Below are 25,794 nucleotides of genomic sequence, written 5' to 3' on the forward strand. Positions count from 1 at the left end.
TGGAGTTGCCTACAGCGAACCCTGTCACCTAACAGCCATTCCTGAACCAATGTGGAAAAAGTTTCCTCAAATGGGAAAAAATGAGATCAATGTAGAAAGAGAAATAACAAGAAAACAGATGAGCTCTTTCAACATAATCTGAGTTCCTGAATTCATCCCCTAAGACCAGATCAATTCATTATTCCCCATTATATGAGGAAAAAAGTTTGTTTTGATTTTCCTAGTTGGAATCAAGTTTCCATCACTTGCAATTCAAAGATTTCTGACACATATAACATTTCTTTTTGTGTGAAAGACTTCACTATGTATTTAGACAGAAGGACTTTTCGAAACAAGGAAACATTAAAAACAAAAAAAAAAAGAGATAGAAAAAGACCTCCAAACCCCAAGTACCTTATCAACAAAAGAAAGGACTTGGAAAGGATTTCTCTAGTATTCTATATCTTATCTGCCCTCTCCTTATATTGTATTTTCTTGCCTAATTAACAAATGGATGGCTGAGCATGATGGCTCATGCCTATAATCCTAGCACTTTGGGAGGTCAAAGCAGGCAAATTGCTTCAGCCCAGGAGTTCAAGACCAGCCTGGGCAACATGGTAAAACTCCATCTCTACAAAAAGCATAAAAAATTAGCTGGGTATAGTGGTGTGTGCTGGTAGTCCCAGCTACTTTGGAGGCTGAGGTAGGAGGATCACTTGAGCCCAAGAAGGTCGAGGCTGCAATAAGTGGTAAACATGCCACTGTACTCCAGCCAGGGCAACACAGTAAGACCCTATTTCAAAAAAAAAAAAAAGCAGGAAAGAATGAGTAGGAGCAAAAGGCTTGGCCTTTGATCTTCACTGATTCCTAAAAACTGCTTTTTAAAAGTGCTGGCTTTACAGGTCAATTCTTGCTAAAACAAAAATTTTGGCATAACAGGAGCATCTCTAACTTGTGGGGGAAAGATCACAATTATTCTGAGAAATAATAAATTCAACACAATTCCCAACTCAGCACTAAGGAATTTAGATTTGTTGAAGACCAGTGGGGTGTGTTATTACAGGTAACGAGTATTAAAAGAAAAAACAAGAAATCACTGGAAATTCAAACTGTGAGCCACCTCTATAATCAAATATTACCTGCTCCAAAAAGAAAGCAGCAAGAAGATAAATATAGAAAGAGAAAATTAATAATATATAGCCTTATCTTTTTTTTAAAAAAAGATAAATATGTATGAGGGTCAAAAATGAAACAGAAATGCAAAGTGATAGGCTGGCTAAGCCACAGGCTTTCAGGGCTCCAGAAGAGGAGGAGGTCAGCTTATAGGTAAGTGGGAAATAACAGCACCGCAGGGAGATAAGTATAAAGCTCCTGGGTCAGACTCCCTGCTCGGAAGCAGAGGAGTGTGTGGGACCTCTGCTCTAGGAAGGGCAGCTAAAGTTACTGCTGAATGCTGACTTAAGTATAAAATTGCCAGACAGGGATCTGTGAGTGAGAGGAAGGAGAAATATAGGAAGAACCTCCTATTCAAGATGAACATTTTAAATGCATTAACTGAAATTTCAAAACAAACTGAAGATTAACTCATTATGGGCAAATGAAGACAGCTGAACTTTAAAAAGACATTAAAAAAGGTAGTTAGGATGCACAATTAGATAAAAAAGGAAACAAGAAGTTATAAAACCAAAATAGGCACAAATAAAACATAAAAGACCTGAAGATCCAAGTCAAAAAATGAAAATTAAAAAATAGTTTCTGGAGTAAAACACTCAAAATTTATTATAGATAAGTTTCTATAATCCTCAATAAAAAAGCCTAATTTATTATAAGATGGATATGAGGAAGTCATCCAGAATACCGCATAAAAAGACATAAGATAGAAACAATTATAGGCTGGGCATGGTGGCTCACACCTGTAATCCCAGCACTTCGGGAGGCTGAGGTGGGCAGATCACTTGAGGTCAGGAGTTCAAGGCCAGCCTCGCCAACATGGCAAAACCCCGTCTCTTAAAAATACAAAAATTAGCCAGGTGTGGGGGCACGCACCTGTAGTCCCAGCTACTCAGGAGGCTAGGCGCGAGAATTGTTTGAACAGGAGAAGTAGAGGCTGTAGTGAGCCGAGACTGTGCCACTGCACTCCAGCCTGGGTGACAGAGTGAGACTGTCTCAAAACAAAAACAAAAACAATTATAGATCCCCAAAATATGTCGACAAGAGATTCAGAAAAGAAGAAATGGTGAAGTAGCACTATTTAGAGAGAAAATGAGTACAATTTTCCAAAAAGTCAAAATTTACAATGTGTCAAACTAAATAATTAAAATAAATCCACACGTAGAAACATTCCACAGAAACTGGAAAATATCACAAGAAATCTTAAAAGCTACCAAAAAAGATAGATTACTCGTAGAGTAAGACTGACACAGATGTTCCTCCAATAATAGATGACGAAGTATATTAAAAGTGTTGAGAAAGTTTAATAGACAATCCAGCTAAAAGTAAGGGCAAAATAAGGACATGTTCAAAAAAGACTCATAGAGTTTATTACCAGAGACCTTTATTAAATGAACTGCTAAAGAATGTACTTCAGTAAAAATACAAGTAAGCCCTAAGGAAGGAGAAACCAAAAAAAAAAAAAAAAAAAAAGAAGTGTTGGTAAATTTTAATGGCTACTAACTTAGAATTAATTTTTATGTTAAAAAAAGATGATGGGATAGGAGAGAGTCAACTGGATAAAGCATTTCAAGCTCGTATTCAGGAGGATATAATATCAACTAACTTTAGGCTTTGAGAAAAACATTGATATTTAATTATATACATTAAGAATGTAAGCACATAGTTGTTATCACCATTATCATTTTAGGATATTATATTATATTGGAGATTATAGATAATGTAGTATGAAAAATGAAATAATGAGTATAATTATTAAAAAAATTAAAGCTATTCTTATTTGTTAATGAGGTATAATTTTTAACTAGAAAATTAAAAAACACTGGTAGAAAAAACTTCTAAAATTAATAAAAGATTTTGGTGATGTAGCTGAATAATATGAGTATACAGAACTGAAGATTTTTTTTCTCTTTATTAGCAATAAGTACTTGGCAATAGAAGTGGGGAAAACATTCTGTTCTCAACCTAAACAAAAACTGTAAAATAAGTAGCAATGAAAATAAGGAATACAACATAAAAGAAGAAAAATATGAAATGTTACAGAAAGGAATAAAACATCTGAATAAATAAAGACATATAAGGTCCTTACAGAAAGACAATGTCATAAAAATGTCATTTCTTCCAAAATTAATGTATGGCATATAAAGCAAATCCAATGTGAATCCTTCAGGAATGGTTCTGAGTCAGGCCAAAAGCCTAGACTTGCTAGTAGATACTGCTGGGAATTCGAACTGTACTTCACCTAACTTCATAGAACCCACTCAGGTATTCATTAAGGATGTTTTGCATGAATTACTGGAAGCTTAGGAGCAGGAAAGGAGCTGGAATCCTCAGGACATAAAAAAGGAGGCCAAGATGGTATAAAATCTCCAGGAGAATGGCAAAGGGGCCTTCAAATAAATGGTCAAATCCTCACTTCCTCCAGGCAGTATTCACTCATCACATCCTTGTGGGAAACATGAGGGGATGTAGGAAGCCACATTTCTGTCTAAGACTATGCTGTGCTATCTGTTGCTTTTTATAATCATACTCTCAGCTTCCACATTTTGCTTTAAAAGAGTCCAACTTCTTTAACAGGCTATGTTGAAGTCTGTTATTCACAACCTTACCCCATTATGATAACCTATAAATCCTAAGAGTGGTATTTTTAAAAATCTGAATATAATAATCATAACATTCAGATGGATAAACAAATGCTAATAAAAATACTAAGAAAAAAATGGAAAAATAGGGATGGGACTTGCATGATCAGATATAGAACATTCTATAAAGCTATTGCACCAAATCAATTTGGTATTAACTTAAGAGTAAAAAATAAATAAGTAGACTGTAACAGAAAATTAAGAAATAAATCCATATACAGAAATAAAATGTTCAACTTTTCATGAAGGTGGTATTTTGGTATTTCAATCCAATAAAACATAGATAACTTATTAAATAATCAGTGGTGGCAAAACTACCTAAACAACTGGAAAAAAATAAAATTAAGCCCTTAGCTCACATCATATGCTAATAAAAGAAACAGGTGGATTAAAGATTAATCCAAAACAAGCCAGGCGCAGTAGCTCATGCCTATAATCCCAGCACCTTGGGAGGCTGAGGCAGATGGATCACCTGAAGTCAGGAGTTCGAGACTAGCCTGACCAACATGGTGAAATCCTGTCTTTACTAAAAATACAAAAATTAGCCGGGCCGTAGTGGCACATGCCTGTAATCCCAGCTACTCAGGAGGCTGAGGCAGGAGAACTGCTTGAACTCAGGAGGCAGAGGTTGCAGTGAGCTGAGATCGCACCATTGCGCTCCAGACTGGGCAACAACATTGTCACCACCAGGCCTGCCCTAAAAGAGCTCCTGAAGGAAGCACTAAACATGGAAAGGAGCAACCGGTACCAGCCGCTGCAAAATCATGCCAAAATGTAAAGACCATTGAGACTAGGAAGAAACTGCATCAACTAACAAGCAAAATAACCAGCTAGCATCATAATGACAGGATCAAATTCACATATAACAATATTAACTTTAAATGTAAATGGACTAAATACTCCAATTAAAAGACACAGACTGGCAAATCGGATAAAGAGTCAAGACCCATCAGTGTGCTGTATTCAGGAAACGCATCTCATGTGCAGAGACACACATAGGCTCAAAATAAAAGGATGGAGGAAGATCTACCAAGCAAATGGAAAACAAAAAAAGGCAGGGGTTGCAATCCTAGTCTCTGATAAAACAGACTTGAAACCAACAAAGATCAAAAGAGACAAAGAAGGCCATTACATAATGGTAAAGGGATCAATTCAACAAGAAGAGCTAACTATCCTAAATATATGTGCACCCAATACAGGAGCAACCAGATTCACAAAGCAAGTCCTGAGTGACCTACAAAGAGACTTAGACTCCCACACATTAATAATGGGAGACTTTAACACCCCACTGTCAACATTAGACAGATCAATGAGACAGAAAGTCAACAAGGATACCCAGGAATTGAACTCAGCTCTGCACCAAGCGGACCTAATGGACATCTACAGAACTCTCCACCCCAAATCAACAGAATATACATTTTTTTCAGCACCACACCACACCTATTCCAAAACTGACCACATACTTGGAAGTAAAGCACTCCTCAGCAAATGTAAAAGAGCAGAAATTATAACAAACTGTTTCTCAGACCACAGTGCAATCAAACTAGAACTCAGGATTAAGAATCTCACTCAAAACCACGCAACTACATGGAAACTGAACAACCTGCTCCTGAATGACTACTGGGTACATAACGAAATGAAGGCAGAAATAAAGATGTTCTTTGAAACCAACGAGAACAAAGACACAACATACCAGAATCTCTGGGACGCATACAAAGCAGCATGTAGAGGGAAATTTATAGCACTAAATGCCCACAAGAGAAAGCAGGAAAGATCCAAAATTGACACCCTAACATCACAATTAAAAGAACTAGAAAAGCAAGAGCAAACACATTCAAAAGCTAGCAGAAGGCAAGAAATAACTAAAATCAGAGCAGAACTGAAGGAAAGAGACACAAAAAACCCTTCAAAAAATTAATGAATCCAGGAGCTGGTTTTTTGAAAGGATCAACAAAATTGATAGACCGCTAGCAAGACTAATAAAGAAAAAAAGAGAGAAGAATCAAATAGACGCAATAAAAAATGTTAAAGGGGATATCACCACCGATCCCACAGAAATGCAAACTACCATCAGAGAATACTACAAACACCTCTATGCAAATAAACTAGAAAATCTAGAAGAAATGGATAAATTCCTCGACACATACACTCTCCCAAGACTAAACCAGGAAGAAGTTGAATCTCTGAATAGACCAATAACAGGAGCTGAAATTGTGGCAATAATCAATAGCTTACCAACCAAAAAGAGTCCAGGACCAGATGGATTCACAGCCGAATTCTATCAGAGGTACAAGGAGGAACTGGTACCATTCCTTCTGAAACTATTCCAATCAAAAGAAAAAGAGGGAATCCTCCCTAACTCATTTTATGAGGCCAGCATCATCCTGATACCAAAGCCAGGCAGAGAGACAACCAAAAAAGAGAATTTTAGACCAATACCCTTGATGAACATTGATGCAAAAATCCTCAATAAAATACTGGCAAACGACATCCAGCAGCACATCAAAAAGCTTATCCACCATGATCAAGTGGGCTTCATCCCTGGGATGCAAGGCTGGTTCAATATATGCAAATCAATAAATGTAATCCAGCATATAAACAGAACCAAAGACAAAAACCACATGATTATCTCAATAGATGCAGAAAAGGCCTTTGACAAAATTCAACAACCCTTCATGCTAAACACTCTCAATAAATTAGGTATTGATGGGATGTATCTCAAAATCATAAGAGCTATCTATGACAAACCCACAGCCAATATCATACTGAATGGGCAAAAACTGGAAGCATTCCCTTTGAAAACTGGCACAAGACAGGGATGCCCTCTCTCACCACTCCTATTCAGCATAGTGTTGGAAGTTCTGGATAGGGCAATTAGGCAGGAGGAGGAAATAAAGGGCATTCAATTAGGAAAAAGGGAAGTCAAACTGTCCCTGTTTGCAGATGACAGGATTGTATATCTAGAAAACCCCATCGTCTCAGCCCAAAATCTCCTTCAGCTGATAAGCAACTTCAGCAAAGTCTCAGGATACAAAATCAATGTACAAAAATCACAAGCATTCTTATACACCAACAACAGACAAATAGCCAAATCATGAGTGAACTCCCATTCACAATTGCTTCAAAGAGAATAAAATACCTAGGAATCCAACTTACAAGGGATGTGAAGGACCTCTTCAAGGAGAACTACAAACCACTGCTCAAGGAAATAAAAGAGGATACGAACAAATGGAAGAACATTCCATGCTTATGGGTAGGAAGAATCAATATCGTGAAAATGGCCATATTGCCCAAGGTAATTTACAGATTCAATGCTATCCCCATCAAGCTACCAATGACTTTCTTCACAGAATTGAAAAAAACTACTTTAAAGTTCATATGGAACCAAAAAAGAGCCCGCATCACCAAGTCAATCCTCAGCCAAAAGAACAAAGCTGGAGGCATCACACTACCTGACTTCAAACTATACTACAAGGCTACAGTAACCAAAACAGCATGGTACTGGTACCAAAACAGAGATATAGATCAATGGAACAGAACAGAGCCCTCAGAAATAACGCCGCAGATCTACAACTATCTGATCTTTGACAAACCTGACAAAAACAAGCAATGGGGAAAGGATTCCCTATTTAATAAATGGTGCTGGGAAAACTGGCTAGCCATATGTAGAAAGCTGAAACTGGATCCCTTCCTTACACCTTATACAAAAATCAATTCAAGATGAATTAAAGACTTAAACGTTAGACCTAAAACCATAAAAACCCTAGAAGAAAACCTAGGCATTACCATTCAGGACATAGGCATGGGCAAGGACTTCATGTCTAAAACACCAAAAGCAATGGCAACAAAAGACAAAATTGACAAACGGGATCTAATTAAACTAAAGAGCTTCTGCACAGCAAAAGAAACTACCATCAGAGTGAACAGGCAACCTACAAAATGGGAGAAAATTTTCGCAACCTACTCATCTGACAAAGGGCTAATATCCAGAATCTACAATGAACTCAAACAAATTTACAAGAAAAAAACAAACAACCCCATCAAAAAGTGGGTGAAGGACATGAACAGACACTTCTCAAAAGAAGACATTTATGCAGCCAAAAAACACATGAAAAAATGCTCACCATCACTGGCCATCAGAGAAATGCAAATCAAAACCACTATGAGATATCATCTCACACCAGTTAGAATGGCAATCATTAAAAAGTCAGGAAACAACAGGTGCTGGAGAGGCTGTGGAGAAATAAGAACACTTTTACACTGTTGGTGGGACTGTAAACTAGTTCAACCATTGTGGAAGTCAGTGTGGCGATTCCTCAGGGATCTAGAACTAGAAATACCATTTGACCCAGCCATCCCATTACTGGGTATATACCCAAAGGACTATAAATCATGCTGCTATAAAGACACATGCACACGTATGTTTATTGTGGCATTATTCACAATAGCAAAGACTTGGAACCAACCCAAATGTCCAACAATGATAGACTGGATTAAGAAACTGTGGCATATATACACCATGGAATACTATGCAGCCATAAAAAATGATGAGTTCATGTCCTTTGTAGGGACATGGATGAAATTGGAAATCATCATTCTCAGTAAACTATCGCAAGAACAAAAAACCAAACACCGCATATTCTCACTCATAGATGGGAATTGAACAATGAGAACACATGGACACAGGAAGGGGAACATCACACTCTGGGGACTGTTGTGGGGTGGGGGGAAGGGGGAGGGATAGCATTGGGAGATATACCTAATGCTAGATGACGAGTTAGTGGGTGCAGCGCACCAGCATGGCACATGTATACATAGGTAACTAACCTGCACATTGTGCACATGTACCCTAAAACTTAAAGTATAATAATAAAAAATAAATAAATAAATAAATAATAAAAAAAAGAAAAAAAAAAGGCTAATGCAAAACAAAACAAACATACCCACAAAACCCAAAGGAAAACCACAACAGGAATGAAAGAAAAGACAGAACTTGGAAAATGTAAATGTAAAGTATTGCTATGTCAATTAGAAATATAAGTAATATCAATACACTGATAGATTTAAAAAACAATTTACAAATAATGATTTTAGATAAAGGATTAACATCTTTTATAGTCTAAGAGCTCCTATAAGTTGACCAAACAAAATAAAAAGAAAAATATCCCAAAAGAAAAATGATCAAAGCATACTCACTAACAATTCAGAGAAGGGCAAACCCAAATGCCTAAAAAACATATTAAAAGTTGTCCAAACTCAATAGTAGTCAGGAAAATACAAATTAAAGCAATTATGAAATATCTTTTTATAGCCACCAGACTGTAAAATATTAAAAAGAATGCTAATAGCTACTGGAAACCATGGAGAAAAAGGGTACTCTCATGTTTGGCCACAAGAGGCAGTATACGGAACTGGTTAGAAGGGCAGGCTCTTACCAAGTTAGTGCTCTTAAAAATACTTCACTCCAGATTACTCATCTGTGAAATTAGGATAAAAATATATCTCAGAAGAGTTGCAAGTACTAAAGATGATTAAAAAACTAGAGCCACAAAACTATACTTAGTATAGGCAATCCGTCAATGAAGTTTGATTTGAAATGTGAATTGTAATTTCTTTGTAAAGTTGTTTGACAATTTTTATTAAAATTTAAAATATGCGTACCATTTGACACAGCAAACACACTCTTGGGAATTTATCTCACAGAAAGAAAAATACCACACAGCCTATTTAGCACAGTAGCCAAAACTGGAAACAAAGTGAATGCTCATTAATTGAAAAATGACAAAATAAGCCACAGCACACCCACACCACAGAAGAGAATGCAGTTTGTAAAGAAAATGATTTAGGGCCACACCAACTCACTTGAGGGAATTTCTACTAGGCATTAATGAGAGAAGGATATATAGTCTACCCCAAACTTGCTTTAGTTTTATTTATAGCCCTAATCACTACATGAATTATTATATATTTAATATCTGTCTCAGTCCAGTGGCATATAAACTCCAGGAACTCTGGGTTCATAAGGGCAGAAGGGATTCTGTTTTATTCACTACTGTATTATCAGGGATTGGTATATAGAAAGCATTTTTTTTAAGTGTGTTGACTGAATGATACCATTTTTATAAAATAATGACAGAAAAATATTCTTTATGCCTTTGCACACATATACAAGTAGAATACATTTTCATTTATGTAAAATGATATACACACATATAATACACTTACACATATACATATATACATGAATACAATATGCATGTATATATTATACATGTATGTATAAACACATAAGACACCCACATATATCTGTAGTATATCTATACTTACACACACACAAACATTAATAAAGGGAAAAACTTTTATCTACAAACTTATAGAATGCTTTATGATCTATTGTTAAGTGTGTGAAGAAGATGGTTTGTGAAACCAGACTGCCTAGTTTCAATTCGTAGTTCTCCACTTACTAGCTATGTTAATAGAATGTTACTCTTTTTGGGTAAGAGTTAATAGTGCATACCTTATAAACTTGTTGCAAGGATGAAATATGTTAGAAGATTGCCTCAAAGTAAGTCTTATAGAAGTTTTTACTGTTATGTTTTAAGTAACAGAAGAATTGCAAAGTAATGTAAGTATCACTGAATACTTGAGAGCAGGTCTTCTCAACTTTGTCCCTATTTACATTTTAGGCCAAGAAAAAATTCTCTGTTGTTGGCCTTGTCCTCTACAACATATGAATTTAACAGCATCTCTGGCCTCTACCAACTAAATACCAGTAGCACCCCATTCCCAACTGTGACTATTAAAAATGTCTCCAGACATTGCTGAATGTCCCCTTAGGGAGCAAAACTGCTTTCAGTTAAGAACTGCTGCTTTAGGGGATGGAAATGGATGACAGACACAGGAGTGTGTATGTTTTTTCTCCATATGCATCTTTTGATAGTTATACTTGTTAAAAGCTTATACTACGTTTGCAATTTTAAAAAAATCAAATAAAATTTCAAAAAAGGAAAATATCAGGGGTAGTCAATAAAATAAGAAAACTGTAATCAATTGTTTCTAAGCCATCAGAACAAATTCAATACAAAAGGAAAGAGAAAGAGTCAAAGAAAAAGGGTGATGAGCAGAAAATACATGATGGAAGAAATATGTTCAAACACACCAATGACCACCATAAACAAGAAAGGATTCAATTCACCTACAAAAGAGAGATACTATCAAACTGGTTTAAAAAAAAACAAAGTCCAGCTATATGCTGCTTACAAGAGACACCCTAAAACAAAACAACAAAAAAAGTTGAAATATAAAGTGATGAAAAAATTACATACTTGTTAAATATTCACCAAAAGAAAGCTAGTGAAACAATATTATAATTCAAAATAGGGTTAAAGGCAAAATTCATAAAGAACATGTAACAATGAAGAAATTCTATGCACTTGATAATACGTAACTCTACAAACCATTAGAGTTATATAAAAAAATTAGCAAAAACACATCCATAGTAGGAGATTTTAACCTGAGAAAGTGATAAATCAAGTGGACAAAAAATTAAGTACACACATATACATATGGTACATATAGACAGAAAGAGACAGCAGATGATAAAGCAAACAGAGCAAAATATAAATAATTGGTACAATTGGGTAAAGAATATGGAAAAGTTATTTGTACTACGTTTGTAACTTGCCTGTGTTTGAAATGGTAACAAAATAAAGACACCAAATAAGTATATTGTTATACCTAAACAAGTATATTAAAAATAAACAAACTGCCAAGCACGGTGGCTCACGCCTGTAATCCCAGCACTTTGGGAGGCGGAGGAGGGTGGATCACGAGGTCAGGAGTTCAAGACCAGCCTGACCAACATGGTGAAATCCCATCTCTACTAAAAATACAAAAATTAGCCGGGCGTGGTGGTGCACGCCTGTAATCCCAGCTACTCAGGAGGCTGAGGCAGGAGAATCGCTTGAACCAGGGAGGCGGACGTTGCAGTGAGCTGAGATCGTGCCACCACACTCCAGCCTGGGCGACAGAGCAAGACTCTGTCTCAAAACAAAACAAAACAAAAATAAAATCAATAAATTACCATTCTATGTGAAAGGCTGGAAAAAGGACGTCAGAGAAAAATCTAAACAAAGCAGAAGGAAATAATATAAAAGCAAAAATTAGTGAAACAGAAAACAAAACACAGAGGTCTTTAAATCCAAATCATGGTTCTTTGAAAACACTAAGAAAAAATAAGGATAAACTTCTAGCTGTTCTGTCTAAAGGAGAAAGAAGGAAAAGTACAAATGAAAAATATTAAGGAAGAAGCAGAATGACTAAAGACACATAAAGATTCTGAAGTATAACAGAATAACTTGAACAAGTTGAAAATAATAAACTGAAAAATCTACATCAAACAGTTTTTTGGAAAAATATTTACCAAAATTGACTTCAGAAGAAATAGATTATCCAGATAAAGCAAGATGTAACACATTGGAATAGTATTCAAAATTCTCCAAGAGTTACTACAACTGAGTGTTACCAACCTTTGAGAATAAATAATTCCCACCCTCTACAACTACCTCAAAGAATAGAAGAGAGAAAGCTACTCAACTAATTTTTGAGCATAATCTTGCTATTAATGTCACTAACACACACTAAATAATGTTAGCAAATCAATTTCTCAGTGCATTTTAAAAGAATTATATACCAGAGTCAGTGATTTATCCTGGAATATTTGATGATCTAACGACAGAAAAACTGATCGATAAAATTTATTACATTGATGAGGAAAAAATGATCATCTTACTAGATGTAAGAAAAAAATTTACAGTAAAGTTTAATATCCATTCATAGTGTAAATTCCTAGCAAACTAGGAATAGAAAGAAATAATAGTATCAAGAAAAAGGCTACTACTTATACAAATTTACAGTATATCTAATACTTGATGAAACTTTAGATACATTTGCATTAAAGTCAGAAACATGATGAAGATTCCTTCTATTGCCCATATTATTCAACATTGTTCTGAAGATCTCAACATTAAGACAAACAATGATAATGAACACAAGAGAAGAGAAAATCTGCAGAAAAAACCCACAAAAATTGGCATTTGGAGAAGATATGACTACACAGAAAATAGCCCAGAAAATCTACAAAATATGGGAACTATTAGGAATTTATTTGCTGGATAGAAGGGCAACATAACATTAACCAACAATAATTAGCTAGGAAAATGTAATTTTTTAAAAAAGGTATTATTTACAATGACAGCAAAAATTATAAAGAGCCTAAGAATAAAACTAAGAAAAGGTATGTAAATATTTATGGTAAGCATTATAGAAGGTTACTTCTATAATTACACATAAAAGAAAACCTAAAGAAAAGTTGGGAAGATATACCACAGACATAGATGAGAAGAGTCAAAATTCTAAAGATGTCAGCGCTCTCTAATCTAAAATTCAGCATAATTCCTACCAAAATCATAATTTCACCGAACAGGGCAAAGTGATCCTAAAATTTTTATTAAGGAATAAATGGCCAAAAATAGACATTGTTGGAAGCACTAATAGAAAGAGACAAATGAGTACAATCACTGACAACAGGAAGTTGACCATATCTAGTAAAGCTGAAGATCAGCAAAGCCCATAATCCAGGTTTTCTATTTCTAGGTATATTCCCTAAAGTAGCATTTTTTAAACAGTAGTCTCAATCCATTAGGGGTTGGAAAATCAACCTGATAGGTTCTAACAATCTTTTTTTGTTTGTTCGTTTGTTTGTTTTTGTTTGTTTTTTTTGAGACGGAGTCTCGCTCTGTTGCCCAGGCTGGAGTGCAGTGGTGCGATCTCAGCTCACTGCAAGCTCTGCCTCCCAGGTTCATGCCATTCTCCTGCCTCAGCTTCCCGAGTAGCTGGGACTACAGGCGCCCACCACCACACCCGGCTAATTTTTTTGTATTTTTAGTAGAGATGGGGTTTCACCGTGTTAGCCAGGATGGTCTCGATCTCCTGACCTCATGATCCACCCGTCTTGGCCTCCCAAAGTGCTGGGATTACAGGTGTGAGCCACCAGGCCTGGCCACAATCTTTAAAACAGAATAACAAATATCATAATATAACACATATAACACTCAACTGTGTTAAGGTATGTATATATATATATTGGGTTGTTATATAAAATAACTGATATTGTGAAGTTTTAAAGGAACAGTCCTAGAGAAACTCTTCTACATATACACAAGGATGGTCACCATAGACAGTTTACAATAGCAAAAAATTGAAAAAAATCCGAATTTTGTTGACTAAATGTCTCAGCATGGATAAACATTAACAGCACATCCCAAGTGGGAAAAAAAAAAAACAACTCGAAGAAGGATACATATGGTTCACTATCATGTCTATAAAGTGAAAAAACTCAAAAAACTTTGTATTATTTATGCAGACATATACCATGCAACATTAAGAATGATACATACCAGGTTTAGGTTAGTTGTTAATTGATGGGAAGGAGGAATACAAAGAGGACTTCAACTATATTTGAAATTTTTGTGTTTTAAAAAATCTCTAAGACCAACCTGTGGTAATGACTTATCGCCATCAGCATGCATCTTTAGTTTCATCAATGCAACCTTTGCAGCTGTTTCACTATTTTTGGCACCTTTCCGTCGTTTACTTGCTGTTTCTCCTGTCTTGGAATCTAAGAAGTGTAAGCATGTAATCACATAAAACTTTCACATTACAAATAGAGTTTTATTATAATACACTTATTAATTATGGCTCAGAAACATATATAAATTACACACAAGAGAGATATACAGAGACCACATTCATTGTATATGTATTGTATTTACATTGTCAATGGAAAAATATCATTGAGATTGATCTAGGCAATCTCCACATCAAAAAATCCACTATAATGTGCTTCTTTTCAACTTAAGCCTATTTAACCTAAAGCAGTCATTAATGCTTCTACAGACAACCTTAAGATTTGGTTATGCAAGATTGTAATAAAGGTACTATCCTTAATATGGAATAAAAATTCTGAGCTAACATACTGGCAGACAGACTGATTTAAGTCACAGATACATTCGTTCCTGGTATCTCTTATTATCAGCAGCATTCACAGAACAGCTGACTAGGCTTAGAGTTTAGTCTGTAGAGAAAGTAGCTGACTACTTCAGTCTCATGAATACCATTTCTAGCCCAATGGTTAACTAGCTAATCTAAGTGGCTCAGCAAAAGAGATAAGTACTTACAGTGCAGTACCTCCAAATAATTTCCAAATTTCCATTGGTCAGGTAGACCTCATAAGAAATACTGTCACAAGAATATCATCAAAATACAAGTTAATACGAATACCACTGGGGTTATTAATGATGCCTCCCATAATTGGAAAGTAGACATAAGAAGCAGGAGCTCTGGAACTAGGAAAGCAACAAAACACGCTTTCTAGATACTTACCAATAATGTCTTTAACAAGTTTCTGAGTGGCAGCCATTCGAGGCTTTGGGATTTCCAGTTTTTCACACTCATGATCTGACTGATGACGGTGTCTATGAGCAACAGAAGAGTGACACTAGTTCATGTGTTTGTATAGGACTTAAACAGATATACAAAGTGTGAACAGCCTAAGTGATCAATCACCTCAGGCAAAAATTCTTCTCACAGTAAGGACATATAACTGCCACAAGTTCTCTCTCAGCACAGTCTTTGAAAGAGCATGGGTAAGATGTATGTTGATCTGTCTTCAGTCTCTCATTGATTACAGTCACCTGAAAATGCAAAAAGGAGGAAATGTATTACATTTCAGACCTAAACCAAATCAATGTGTCTTATTCTAGAAGGCAGTATTCATTTTATTTTTGCTTAAACTTATTAGAGCAAGTTACTTACTGTCAAAGATTATAAAGAATGTTTTATGTGACAAATGATTACTATACTGACTGTTCCACACTTTCATAATTTTCCTACTGTGGTATATTTGTCTTCTAAGTCAAATTGAAATGAGTATTTAATTACACTCTATAATTTTAACCTGCTTTGTAACAGTCTCATACAAAGATGTCCCCATGATATGCTCAGGTAATTATCTCATCAACCCTCAAATGTCAAGTCAACCTAATTTCCATACTAATTTTAGGAGATGAAACACTTAACTCAGAGAATAAAACACTTAAAAAACATTTATTTATTTGTGAGATAAAAGGTTAAAGACAGTTTTCATAATCATATATTATTCTCTATGCCCTATTTCATATTTTTATTACCAGCAAATACCCCACTACAGGAAGAAAAGATTTTATAAGACTAAAAAAAAAAAAAAAAAAAAAATTCTAAATCAGCCAGGCTATTCTGAGCATTAACAAATAACAAACCAGGTTTCTAAAGATGAGTAAACGTAGGGAAATAATTGCTTGAAAACTACAACCAAAGGGAATTCCTTTGTATAAATAATAGTTACACCTTGTTGGAATTAATTTAAGTATCTTTTTGAACTTGTTGCAATGGCCTAATGATGTTTCAGTATTTAATTAATGAGACCTAATTATCTGAGACACGTTCAGAGGAATCAAATTATATCCTAAGAAAAAAGAAAACACAGGATAGATTTATAAACTGCAAGAAACTTCAGTAAGTTTTATTGTATGACTGAATATTTCCTCCAATTAATGCTGCATAAAATCAACATGCTAGGTAATTCAAATTTTCCTCAAATAGATCACGTAAACTTCAAAGAGTCAGATTTTGACTGATCATTTAAACTGGAAAGAATCAGATTTCAACTGAACCTCATGTAACTTTAATAACTTTCTATAACTGAGAGAACAGATGTGAAAATATTTGGTAAAGCACTTGGTAAATGGTGGGCAGGAATAAATGTCCACTGAAAAGTGTTAGAACACATTGAACATGGTGGGCTTAGCTTTCTCTCTTCCTCTTGGAACTGAACTGCCTTCAGGGAGATAGCCTAACCTGGTCCAGTACTGCTGTGACTGCTGGGCAAGTCTGCCTAATTCTGGATATTCTTTGCAAACCCATTTGGCTCTATGCTGAGCTTCATCATTCAACTTATCTTTACCAGTAATAAGGGTAATATTTTGACTTCTACTTGCCAGACCTTTCTTAACTTATGATTTGTGCAAAATTAGGGTAGGAATTTTATTAAACTATAGGTTTCTTCCTGGTTGTCTTAAGTCGACTGAGCCAGAATGATTTACTACCACAGATCCTATCAGCAGGCATCAGTGAAAATGAACACAACAGTGAAGGACACAGTGAACTGGAGGGAATATATAAGGAGGACATTAACTTACGTGTATATTTATAAATATATAGCGTTGGCCGGGCGCGGTGGCTAACACCTGTAACCCCAACACTTTGGAGGCCAAGGCGGGTGGATAACCTGAGGTCAGGAGTTTGAGACCAGCCTGGCCAACATGGTAAAACCCCATCTCTACTAAAATACAAAAATTAGTCGGGCGTGGTGGCACGTGCCTATAATCCCAGCTATTCGGGAGGCTGAGCCAGGAGAATCACTTGAACCCCGGAGGCGGAGGTGGCAGTGAGCCGAGATCGTACCACTGCACTCCAGCCTGGGCAACAAGAGCAAAACTCCATCTCAAACAAAACAAAACAAACAAATAAATAAATATATAGCCTTATACTGTAAGTGGGCTACCTAAACAAATGTTAAGGAATAAGAATTATGACGATAAAAATTTACAAATACCAAGTAAAACAATTTTTCTTTCAAACAAAGAAAAACAATATAAATGAAGCAAAAGCCTCTTTACCTAATCAGTTTAGTATGCCAAACTTTAATCTGTGATACTGACTGGCTTTAAATCTAATCAAATTCTGAATGAAAGTACATAAATACGAATACATTTTATCAGATTGGAAAAATATTAACATACCTCAGGACAACCATGAGACTCCCTGCTTCTGTGTTCAAGGCTTAAATAATAATAGCAAGTGTTTATTTAAATAACATACTTAAAGATAACTGCAGTAATTTGTGATATTTTAATGTTCAGTATACTTAAGATACATTATGCTCATACTACATTAATAACTTTGAATATGAGAAAAAACTGAAATGTCAGATAAAGATGGAGCATCTATAGTCTCAAAAGTTTTAAAACACAAATGTTCAACTTCAATTGAGTAAAAACAATTCACCACCCTAAATTATGTTTACTTTGAATGCTTTAGGTTGCATGAAAATATAAACATATCTTTCAGCTCTTTTTATTTCTAAAAGATCATCAGTAGTAAAATGTGAAAAGTGCTCTAATTCCAAATAATTTAAAAATATACATTACTTTTATTTACTTCCAACAAATCATTCTGAATTTCATTCTGAAAAAAATTCATTCTTTCAGTGCTCTATTATATAATTTAAATGCTTGACATTTTAAAGTTTAACTGTAAGGAAAATCCATTTTCCAAAATTCTTCATTAATTCCCAGGTTTTACTTGGCATGTAATGTAGTCAAATGCTGTGATTCCTATTTTAAGGCATTTATAGGTTGGGCTCTTTTCATTTTATTAATTAAAATAAAGACCAATAATTATAACTGGATTTTTACCATATTCTTTATATTGTGAATATTATTTTCTCCTTGTAATTAAAAGACAAAAATATAATTTTTATATAAAATTCACATACATAACCCCACTTTTGGAAGTTTAAAAATCAGTCATATATATGGAGAAGTAATCAGAGTCTATAACTATACTGAATATCAATAATCAATGGCTAAAGTAACAATTATTTTAAATCATTCTACTTTTCAGAAATAACCTCATATTAATAAACACTAAAATTACTCCCAAATCCTGCATAAAAACTTAACTTACCAAAATATTCCTGAACAATCATCACACACAAATGGAAGAAAATCTAAAATTGAGAGAAAATGTATATACTGGTCAGTATCTGATTTTGATTTAGTTTTCTTAAGCAAGAAGATAACCTCTATGGAAAAACTTCCCATTTTGACTAATATCCTAGTGTAGCAAGCACTATGTAACCACTCTAACAAAATTAATCACAACTTCAATAACTGTGACAGAAAGTAATTGGATTAACATAAGGTATTAATAGATGTTACTTGTAACTTTACTAAGTCAGACAAAAATAAGTTCTAGTGGTTTTCTTTTTCTTTTTTGTTTTGTTTCCCAGATTTACTAGGTGTTGTTTTTGATGACTGTATACTGCAAAAATTCTGCATTTGGAGTGAAAAACCTGGGATTCAATTCTGATTCCACTGCTTACTAATCTAACAATGCTAGGCAAGTTACTTAACAGTAAAACTTTGGATATATATATTTTTATATATATCCAATAAATATATATATTTATATCTGTGTACTAATATATATGTGTGTGAACAACATATATATATATCGCCAAAGCTTGACTATATTCAAATATATTTATATTTATATATACACCTATAAGATTTATGGTATTTCAAATATATATAATTTGATGTAATATATAGTACAGTTAGTATAAAGTATATGTGTGTGTGTTTCTATATATGTATGTAAATAAACATATACAAAACCAAAGCTCTTTTATTGGGTAAGAAAAATAGAAAGATAAAGACAGGTAGATACAGAGACAGATATAAAGATATAAGCACATCCTTTCTGTGTATATATGTATGTGTATGCATGTGTATCTATATCTGTATCTATGCCGTATGCCACACCGACCTCACAGTGTACTTACAGAAACCAAACGAGATATATATAAAAGATCAGAATAGTAATACAGTAACTATAATTAATAAGAATAATACAACAATTAACTTCTTTTGAGTATACTCAACTCAGAACAATACTGCAAGGGGCCAGGCGCAGTGGCTTAAGCCTGTAATCCCAGCACTTTGGTAGGCCGAGGGGGGCGGATCACCTGAGGTCAAGAGTTTGAAAACAGCCTGGCCAACATGGCGAAACCCCATCTCTACTGAAAAAAAAAACAAAAAAAAACCACACACACACACAAAAATTAGCTGGGCGTGGTGGTTCATGCCTGTAATTCCAGCTACTCAAGAGGCTGAGGCAGGAGAATCGCTTGAACTCAGGAGGCAGAGGTTGCAGAGGGCCGAGATCGCGCCACTGCACTCCATCCTGGGCGACAGAGCCAGACTCCATCTCAAAACAAAACAAACAAACAAACAAAAAAGGACAATACTGCAGTGACTGGGTGGAGATGCTTAATATTTTGAGACTTTTAATAATCAAGTATTAGATGCAAACCAGAAGGACCCAGGGGAAAGAGTTAAGTCAAGACAACTTCCCAGCACCTGATACCATCCTTCAATCCCTCCAGAAAGTAGATAAAATTTAGGATATACACTTGACGTAGTCTAAATCTTAACTGCTTTCCACTAGTTCCAAACAGATAGGCCTGGCCTCATCTCAGTTATTGACACTAAAGACATATATAGCTGGAAAGGAAAATGAACTATGTCATGAATGGCATATAATGTATATTGGACTCACTAGCGAAGGATCAGGCATAGACACACATAATTCACAGTCAAAACCCAAATGGCTAAGCTTCCACATGAAAAAAGTCACACTGGCTTGTTATTACAGCCAGTGGTGAAAGATAGATAGATAGAGGGCTATAAGTAACAAGAACCTAGAAGGGATTGTGTCACCTGTCCTATCACGCATTCCCACAGTAGAAATCACTAATCAATTATGGAACTCCACTGAAACTGGGCTAAATCTCTGAGTCTTTGACACGGTAATTCAGGCACTTGATACCAATGACTGAAGTTCCAAGGGGAGATTAAACCTGTTTGCTACCTTATGTAGTGTGTGAAACCTAGTAACAACGACTGAGCAGTCTGTGTGGTTCTAATGCTTCAAAAACTTGCCTTTTCCAGGTGTATGGCATCCTGAAGCCAATGCCACATCACCTTGGACTAGGTATATCCCAAGGTCTCTCAGTGCAATGGGGAGAGCCCATTGCCATATTATTAACTAATTCTCTCTAAAATGCAGCTTACTAGTTGGAAAGGTCTTCCGTGTAAAAGACTGTAGTTTACACCCTTATGTGGTCCAAGCACCAAAATCAATAATCTGTAAATGTTTGTTCAAACAATAATAATGAGAATCAGGGAATGACAGAGCTGGGAGAGCATGATGACCATTTGGTGGAATAATCTGAGGATCAGGATGCCTTTGAGAATTTGATAAAAGCTAAGGAAGGGCCTTCTTCCGGACACACATCCACGTGAACACTAGTTGGGCGAGTTGATCTCCCCCAACTCCTCCTGACAGCTACGTAACAGATAAGTAAAAAAAAGTATGGGAAAGTAGCTGGCCGTAGGTCGCAGTGGCAAAGCCAAAAGACAACAGTCCCAGACCAAACCTACGCGTCCCCATACCCGCGCTCAGCAGAGTAAGTGTGAGCCACGCGATCCAGCAGTGGGCTTCGTGCACTGCTCGGACACGGCACACTCGAACACCAAAATGAACACTGCAAGGTACGTTTTCAGGAATTGCATGGCTTCCTTCCAAGGAGACCACACGTCATTTCAAAGGCTCACGGCCAAAAAAAACCCGCACCAACCGATCTCACTGCAGCCCCAGAAGAAACGCTCCCACCCCGCTCCTCAGGCCCTGCCCAGCCTTGTGGCCTCCCTTCACCCGCCGCCACCATCCGCGGAGCCAAAGCGGAGCCCTGGTCTCCCGCGGCCGGGGATGGGGGCTGGAAGCTCCCGGATCACCTCGCTGCCGGCAATGCTCCACCTGGCAGTGCTGCCCGATGTCCAACTCCGCCATCTCTCCGACGCCGTAAGGGGCGGGGCAAAGCCTGAGGGGCGGGGCAATGAGCGCGCGCGGCGCCTGACGGGAGAGTGGCGGACCCAGAGGCGGAGTCTACAGGTGGGGGCGGGGCCTGGAAACCAGCTGTGCATTCGCCGTGACCAGGAAAGGCCACTGTTCTGTGAGTGTTCTTCTCGGAGCGGAAGGCCTCTCGCCTAGTCCTTAAAGAAATACCCACCTGCAGCCGGGCGCGGTGGCTCACGCCTGTAATCCCAGCACCTTGTGAGGCCGAGGCGGGCGGATCACCTGAGGTCAGGAGTTCGAGACCAGCCTGACCAGTGTGGCGAAACCCCCGTCTCTACTAAAAATGCAAAATTAGCCGGGCGTGGTGGCACATGCCTGTAATCCCAGCTACTCGGGAGACTGAGGCAGGAGAAACGCTTGAACCTGGGAGGCGGAGGTCGCAGTGAGCCAAAATTGGACCATTGCACTCCAGCCTGGGCAAGAAGAGCGAAACTCCGTCTCAAAACATAAAAAAAGAAAATGAAAAAGAAATGCCCACCTGCCTTTCTGGACGACTGCTTACCGCGGTTCCCTGCATACGGCCACGAAAATCAGCAACGGCTTCACATTTATTTTTTTAAAAGTTAGTAGAACTCCAGGAACCAGAACAGTGCCGGGCACACAGTGTTGCAATAATCAAGCAAAAGAGACAGACATGGGTTATTCAATTCCTGAGCCATCCCTCAACCAGTGTTACTTGATTATGTAGTGTAACATACACGCCCCTTGCAAAACAGTCATCAGGCTTTTTAAAAAGTTAATATTTCTTTATCTTTGTCCTTTTTTTTTTTTAAATTCTGGTAGGGGGAAAAAAAAAGTCTTAACTCCTGAGTCCCTGAATGTGTACTGAACCTTACAGAGTTCCTCAGAGAACCCAGACTCATTTAGCACAACTACCTGAAGAAAGCTTATGGGATTCCACTGGAATGTAGGGGAGTATCAGGTGCCTGGTGAGCCACTGCAAAGGTACTGAAGGAGAGGTACTTCTGGGTGGGGTACATATGAATGCCATTCCACCAACGTGATGCCAGGCACCATTCAGCGTGGATGGGTGACAATCACCTGCACTCCTGACAGGAACTAGAAAAGTATTTGATGCCTCCTATATACCTTTGGAGATTCCCAATCAATAATCACTGAGGAAGGGCAAAGGGTGACACTAGGAAAGGGGAATCATTTCTTCTGCATTTGCTCTTGAGCCAATCTATTTAAGATTTCCATCTCAGAATTGCTTGAGTCTCTGGAGAAACTTTATAAGATGTCATCTGGCTATCCCAGCCTCCATAGCTTTTCTTTTATTAAGATGAGAAAACCAGTTCATAGACATTAAATGATTGGCTCACATTAGTGGATGAACCAGGACAAAAAATGCAAGTACTAAAGACTTTTGGTATTCTTGGATCTAGGGATCAGTGGCTTACCTAGATTTTATGTTTAAGTTGATCAGATCAATCAATAACAGGTTTCCTGGAATTTTACTAGGTGTTTGGAATGTTCTAGATAGGTGGCAAATATATGTTTTATCAGTCCAATTATTATGGATATGTTTTTATTTTTTCAGTTATTGGACACCTCATAGAACATCAGATGATTAGCGTAGCCAAGATTGCAGTTGCTACCTCTGCTTTCTCTATTTAGTCTCCTTTGCTGATTTCTTCTCTAGGTGCTGCTTGAACACATCTATTTCACTATGTTTATGTCTTTTGTCCATTTATCAATTTACATCCTCATACAAGTGAAATTCCCATGGCTTCCATATTAAAGACTCTCATACCCATATTCTCAGCCCTGAGAACACTTTACCAAACATGAAGTAACTATTTCCAACTGTCTGATAGATCTATCTATCTGCCATCATTTGTCATGGTGTCTTAAGCCCAAAATGGGATAATTTCCTACCATATCATCCCCTTTCTAACAAAGGCAGCCTACCACATACTTGTTTCATTCAACCAATCAATCAATCTTGGATTTATTCTCCACCTCTCCTTTCTTACTTCTCATGGAAGTAGCCATTAAACACTATCAATTCTCCCTCAGAAATGTCTCTTAGGCCAGGCGCGGTGGCTCACACCTGTAATCCCAGCACTTTGGGAGGCTGAGGGGGTGGATCATCTGAGGTCGGGAGTTCAAGATCAGCCCGACCAACATTGAGAAACCCCGTTTCTACTAAAAATACAAAAATTAGCCAGGCGTGGTGGCACGTGCTTGAATACCCAGCTACTCAGGAGGCGGAGGCACGAGAATCGCTTGAACCTGAGGAGGTTGCGATGAGCCGAGGTAAAGCCATTGCACTCCAGCCTGGGCAACAAGAGAGAAACTCCATCTCAAAAAAAAAAAAAAAAAAAAAAGAACTTAGTCTCTGTAGTTATCCTCAGTGACTGTGACCACCCTTTAAAAAAAAGTTATGATTGCTGAAGAATGACATTTAAAAATTAAAATTAAGAGGGGAAAAATGCCTCATGTGTTGTCATACATTTGAAAAGAAGGCCGTGATGTTTATATTAAAATTCCATATTATAGTGATCATTCACTATAAGTTATATTATTATGTATAGATTTTAAATCTCTCATATGAAAAATTTCTGCTAAATATAATATTAATAAATGTGGATAAAATAGAACATAGTTGTTAATTGAGGTTATTATCCCTTAATATGAAATTTACAAAGTGTTATGAACTAGCAGGTGTGACTTTGAATTATGGGTCAGCAAATATCTCTCTTTCCATCCCATTGAGGGCAGAGTGTACTTTACCACCTCCTTAATTTTGAGCTTGGCCATGTAACTTTCCTTGGCCTGTAGAACATTGGCCAATTTGACCCAAGTAGAGGCCTTACATGAGGTTTGGCTTGGCCCTTGTGCTCTAGTGCTCCATCATGAGAGGAGCATGGGGCAAGTAGCTACTGCCCTTCAATCTGGGCCCTAGAATGAACACATGTGGAATACACCTGAACCCAGCCCACAGACTGGAAGTAAGTTCAGTCAATCCAGACTGAACAAGAGCTACCAAGCCAAGTCTTTTCTAGCCCAGTGAGATCTCATTAGACCTGCAGGTCTGTGAGCATGAATATAAATCCTTTTGTTGTATGTCCTGAGGTTTCGGGATGTTTTGTTACACAGAATCATCATGGCAATATCTGACTAATATACAAGCAATGAATAAAACAAATAAAAAGTGAGATATTCCATAGTTCACATGACAGAATCATTTTTCCTTTCTGGATATGAGTTTATCTTGCATATCATGTTCAAAATCAAATCTAAATTCAAACTTTAATAATAACAGCTGCAATTCTTATTATTACTTACTATGTACCAGGCACTTAAAAGGATTATTTTATTTAATCTTCACAACAACACTTTTAGATACTATTATCCCCATTCTATAGAATGGCTTATAAAAATGACTCAGCTCCTGGCTCCCTCCCACATCTAAAACTACTCTCTCCTTTCATGTCCCCACTGACCTCTTAATTATTTGGACTTACCAGTTGTCCCCCTGCCCAACCTCAGGGACCAGTCTATAGTCTAGAATGCTTTCTTCTTTCCCCACATTTGCCTGGTTATCTCCTCCTCATCCTTCAGCTCTCAAAAGAGGTATCTAGGATCTGCCCCAAATTGGATCAGGTCCTTTGTTCTATGTACTGATTTCTTATTGTTGCTTTAACAAATTAGCATCAACCTAGTGGCTTAAAACAATACAAATTTAGGCTGGGTGCAGTGGCTCATGCCTGTAATCCCAGCACTTTGGGAAGTAGAGGCGGGCTTATCACCTGAGGTCAGGAGTTCAAGACCAGCCCGGCCAACATGGTGAAACCCTGTCTCTACTAAAATACAAAAAAAAATTAGCCGGGCATGATGGCGAGTGCCTGTAATCCCAGCTACTCGGGAGGCTGACATGGGAGAATCGCTTGAACCCAGGAGGTGGAGGTTGCAGTGAGCCGAGATCATGACATTGCACTCCAGCCTGGTCTAAAGAGAGAGACTCAAAACAAAAAACAAAACAAAACAAAACAAAACAAAACAAAAACCACAAATATTATCTTAAAATTCTGGAGGTCAGAAGCCCTAAAATCAACGTATTGATGGGGCTGCATCCCTTCTGAGGGCTCTGGGCAGGATCAAATTCCTTGTCTTTTCCAGCTTCTAAAGGTTGCCCAAA

The 25,794-nt window shown here is 37.0% G+C and overlaps 1 protein-coding gene across 4 annotated transcripts in view; it reads right to left on the reverse strand.

Moving 5' to 3' along the window:
• The window catches only part of ZFAND1 (zinc finger AN1-type containing 1), a 30,813-nt gene extending 9,167 nt beyond the window's left edge, over window positions 1-21,646 (reverse strand). For 2 of the 4 annotated variants that reach the window (XM_024345204.3, XM_009455554.4), the window contains exons 1-6: window positions 21,530-21,640; window positions 18,636-18,678; window positions 17,690-17,729; window positions 15,417-15,544; window positions 15,234-15,325; window positions 14,348-14,469 (exon numbers count right to left, since the gene is read on the reverse strand). In XM_024345204.3, the coding sequence (XP_024200972.1) occupies window positions 14,348-14,469; window positions 15,234-15,325; window positions 15,417-15,544; window positions 17,690-17,729; window positions 18,636-18,678; window positions 21,530-21,584 (480 nt within the window). In that variant the 5' untranslated portion in view covers window positions 21,585-21,640. Of the gene's footprint in view, window positions 1-14,347; window positions 14,470-15,233; window positions 15,326-15,416; window positions 15,545-17,689; window positions 17,730-18,635; window positions 18,679-21,529 lie in introns of all 4 variants that reach the window. The other 2 variants (XM_003311788.6, XM_054656846.2) reach the window with 2 other exon arrangements.
• Window positions 21,647-25,794: the final 4,148 nt, after the last annotated feature.

This window comes from Pan troglodytes, chromosome 7 (genome assembly GCF_028858775.2).
Source record: "Pan troglodytes isolate AG18354 chromosome 7, NHGRI_mPanTro3-v2.0_pri, whole genome shotgun sequence".
Lineage (NCBI taxonomy): Eukaryota > Metazoa > Chordata > Mammalia > Primates > Hominidae > Pan > Pan troglodytes.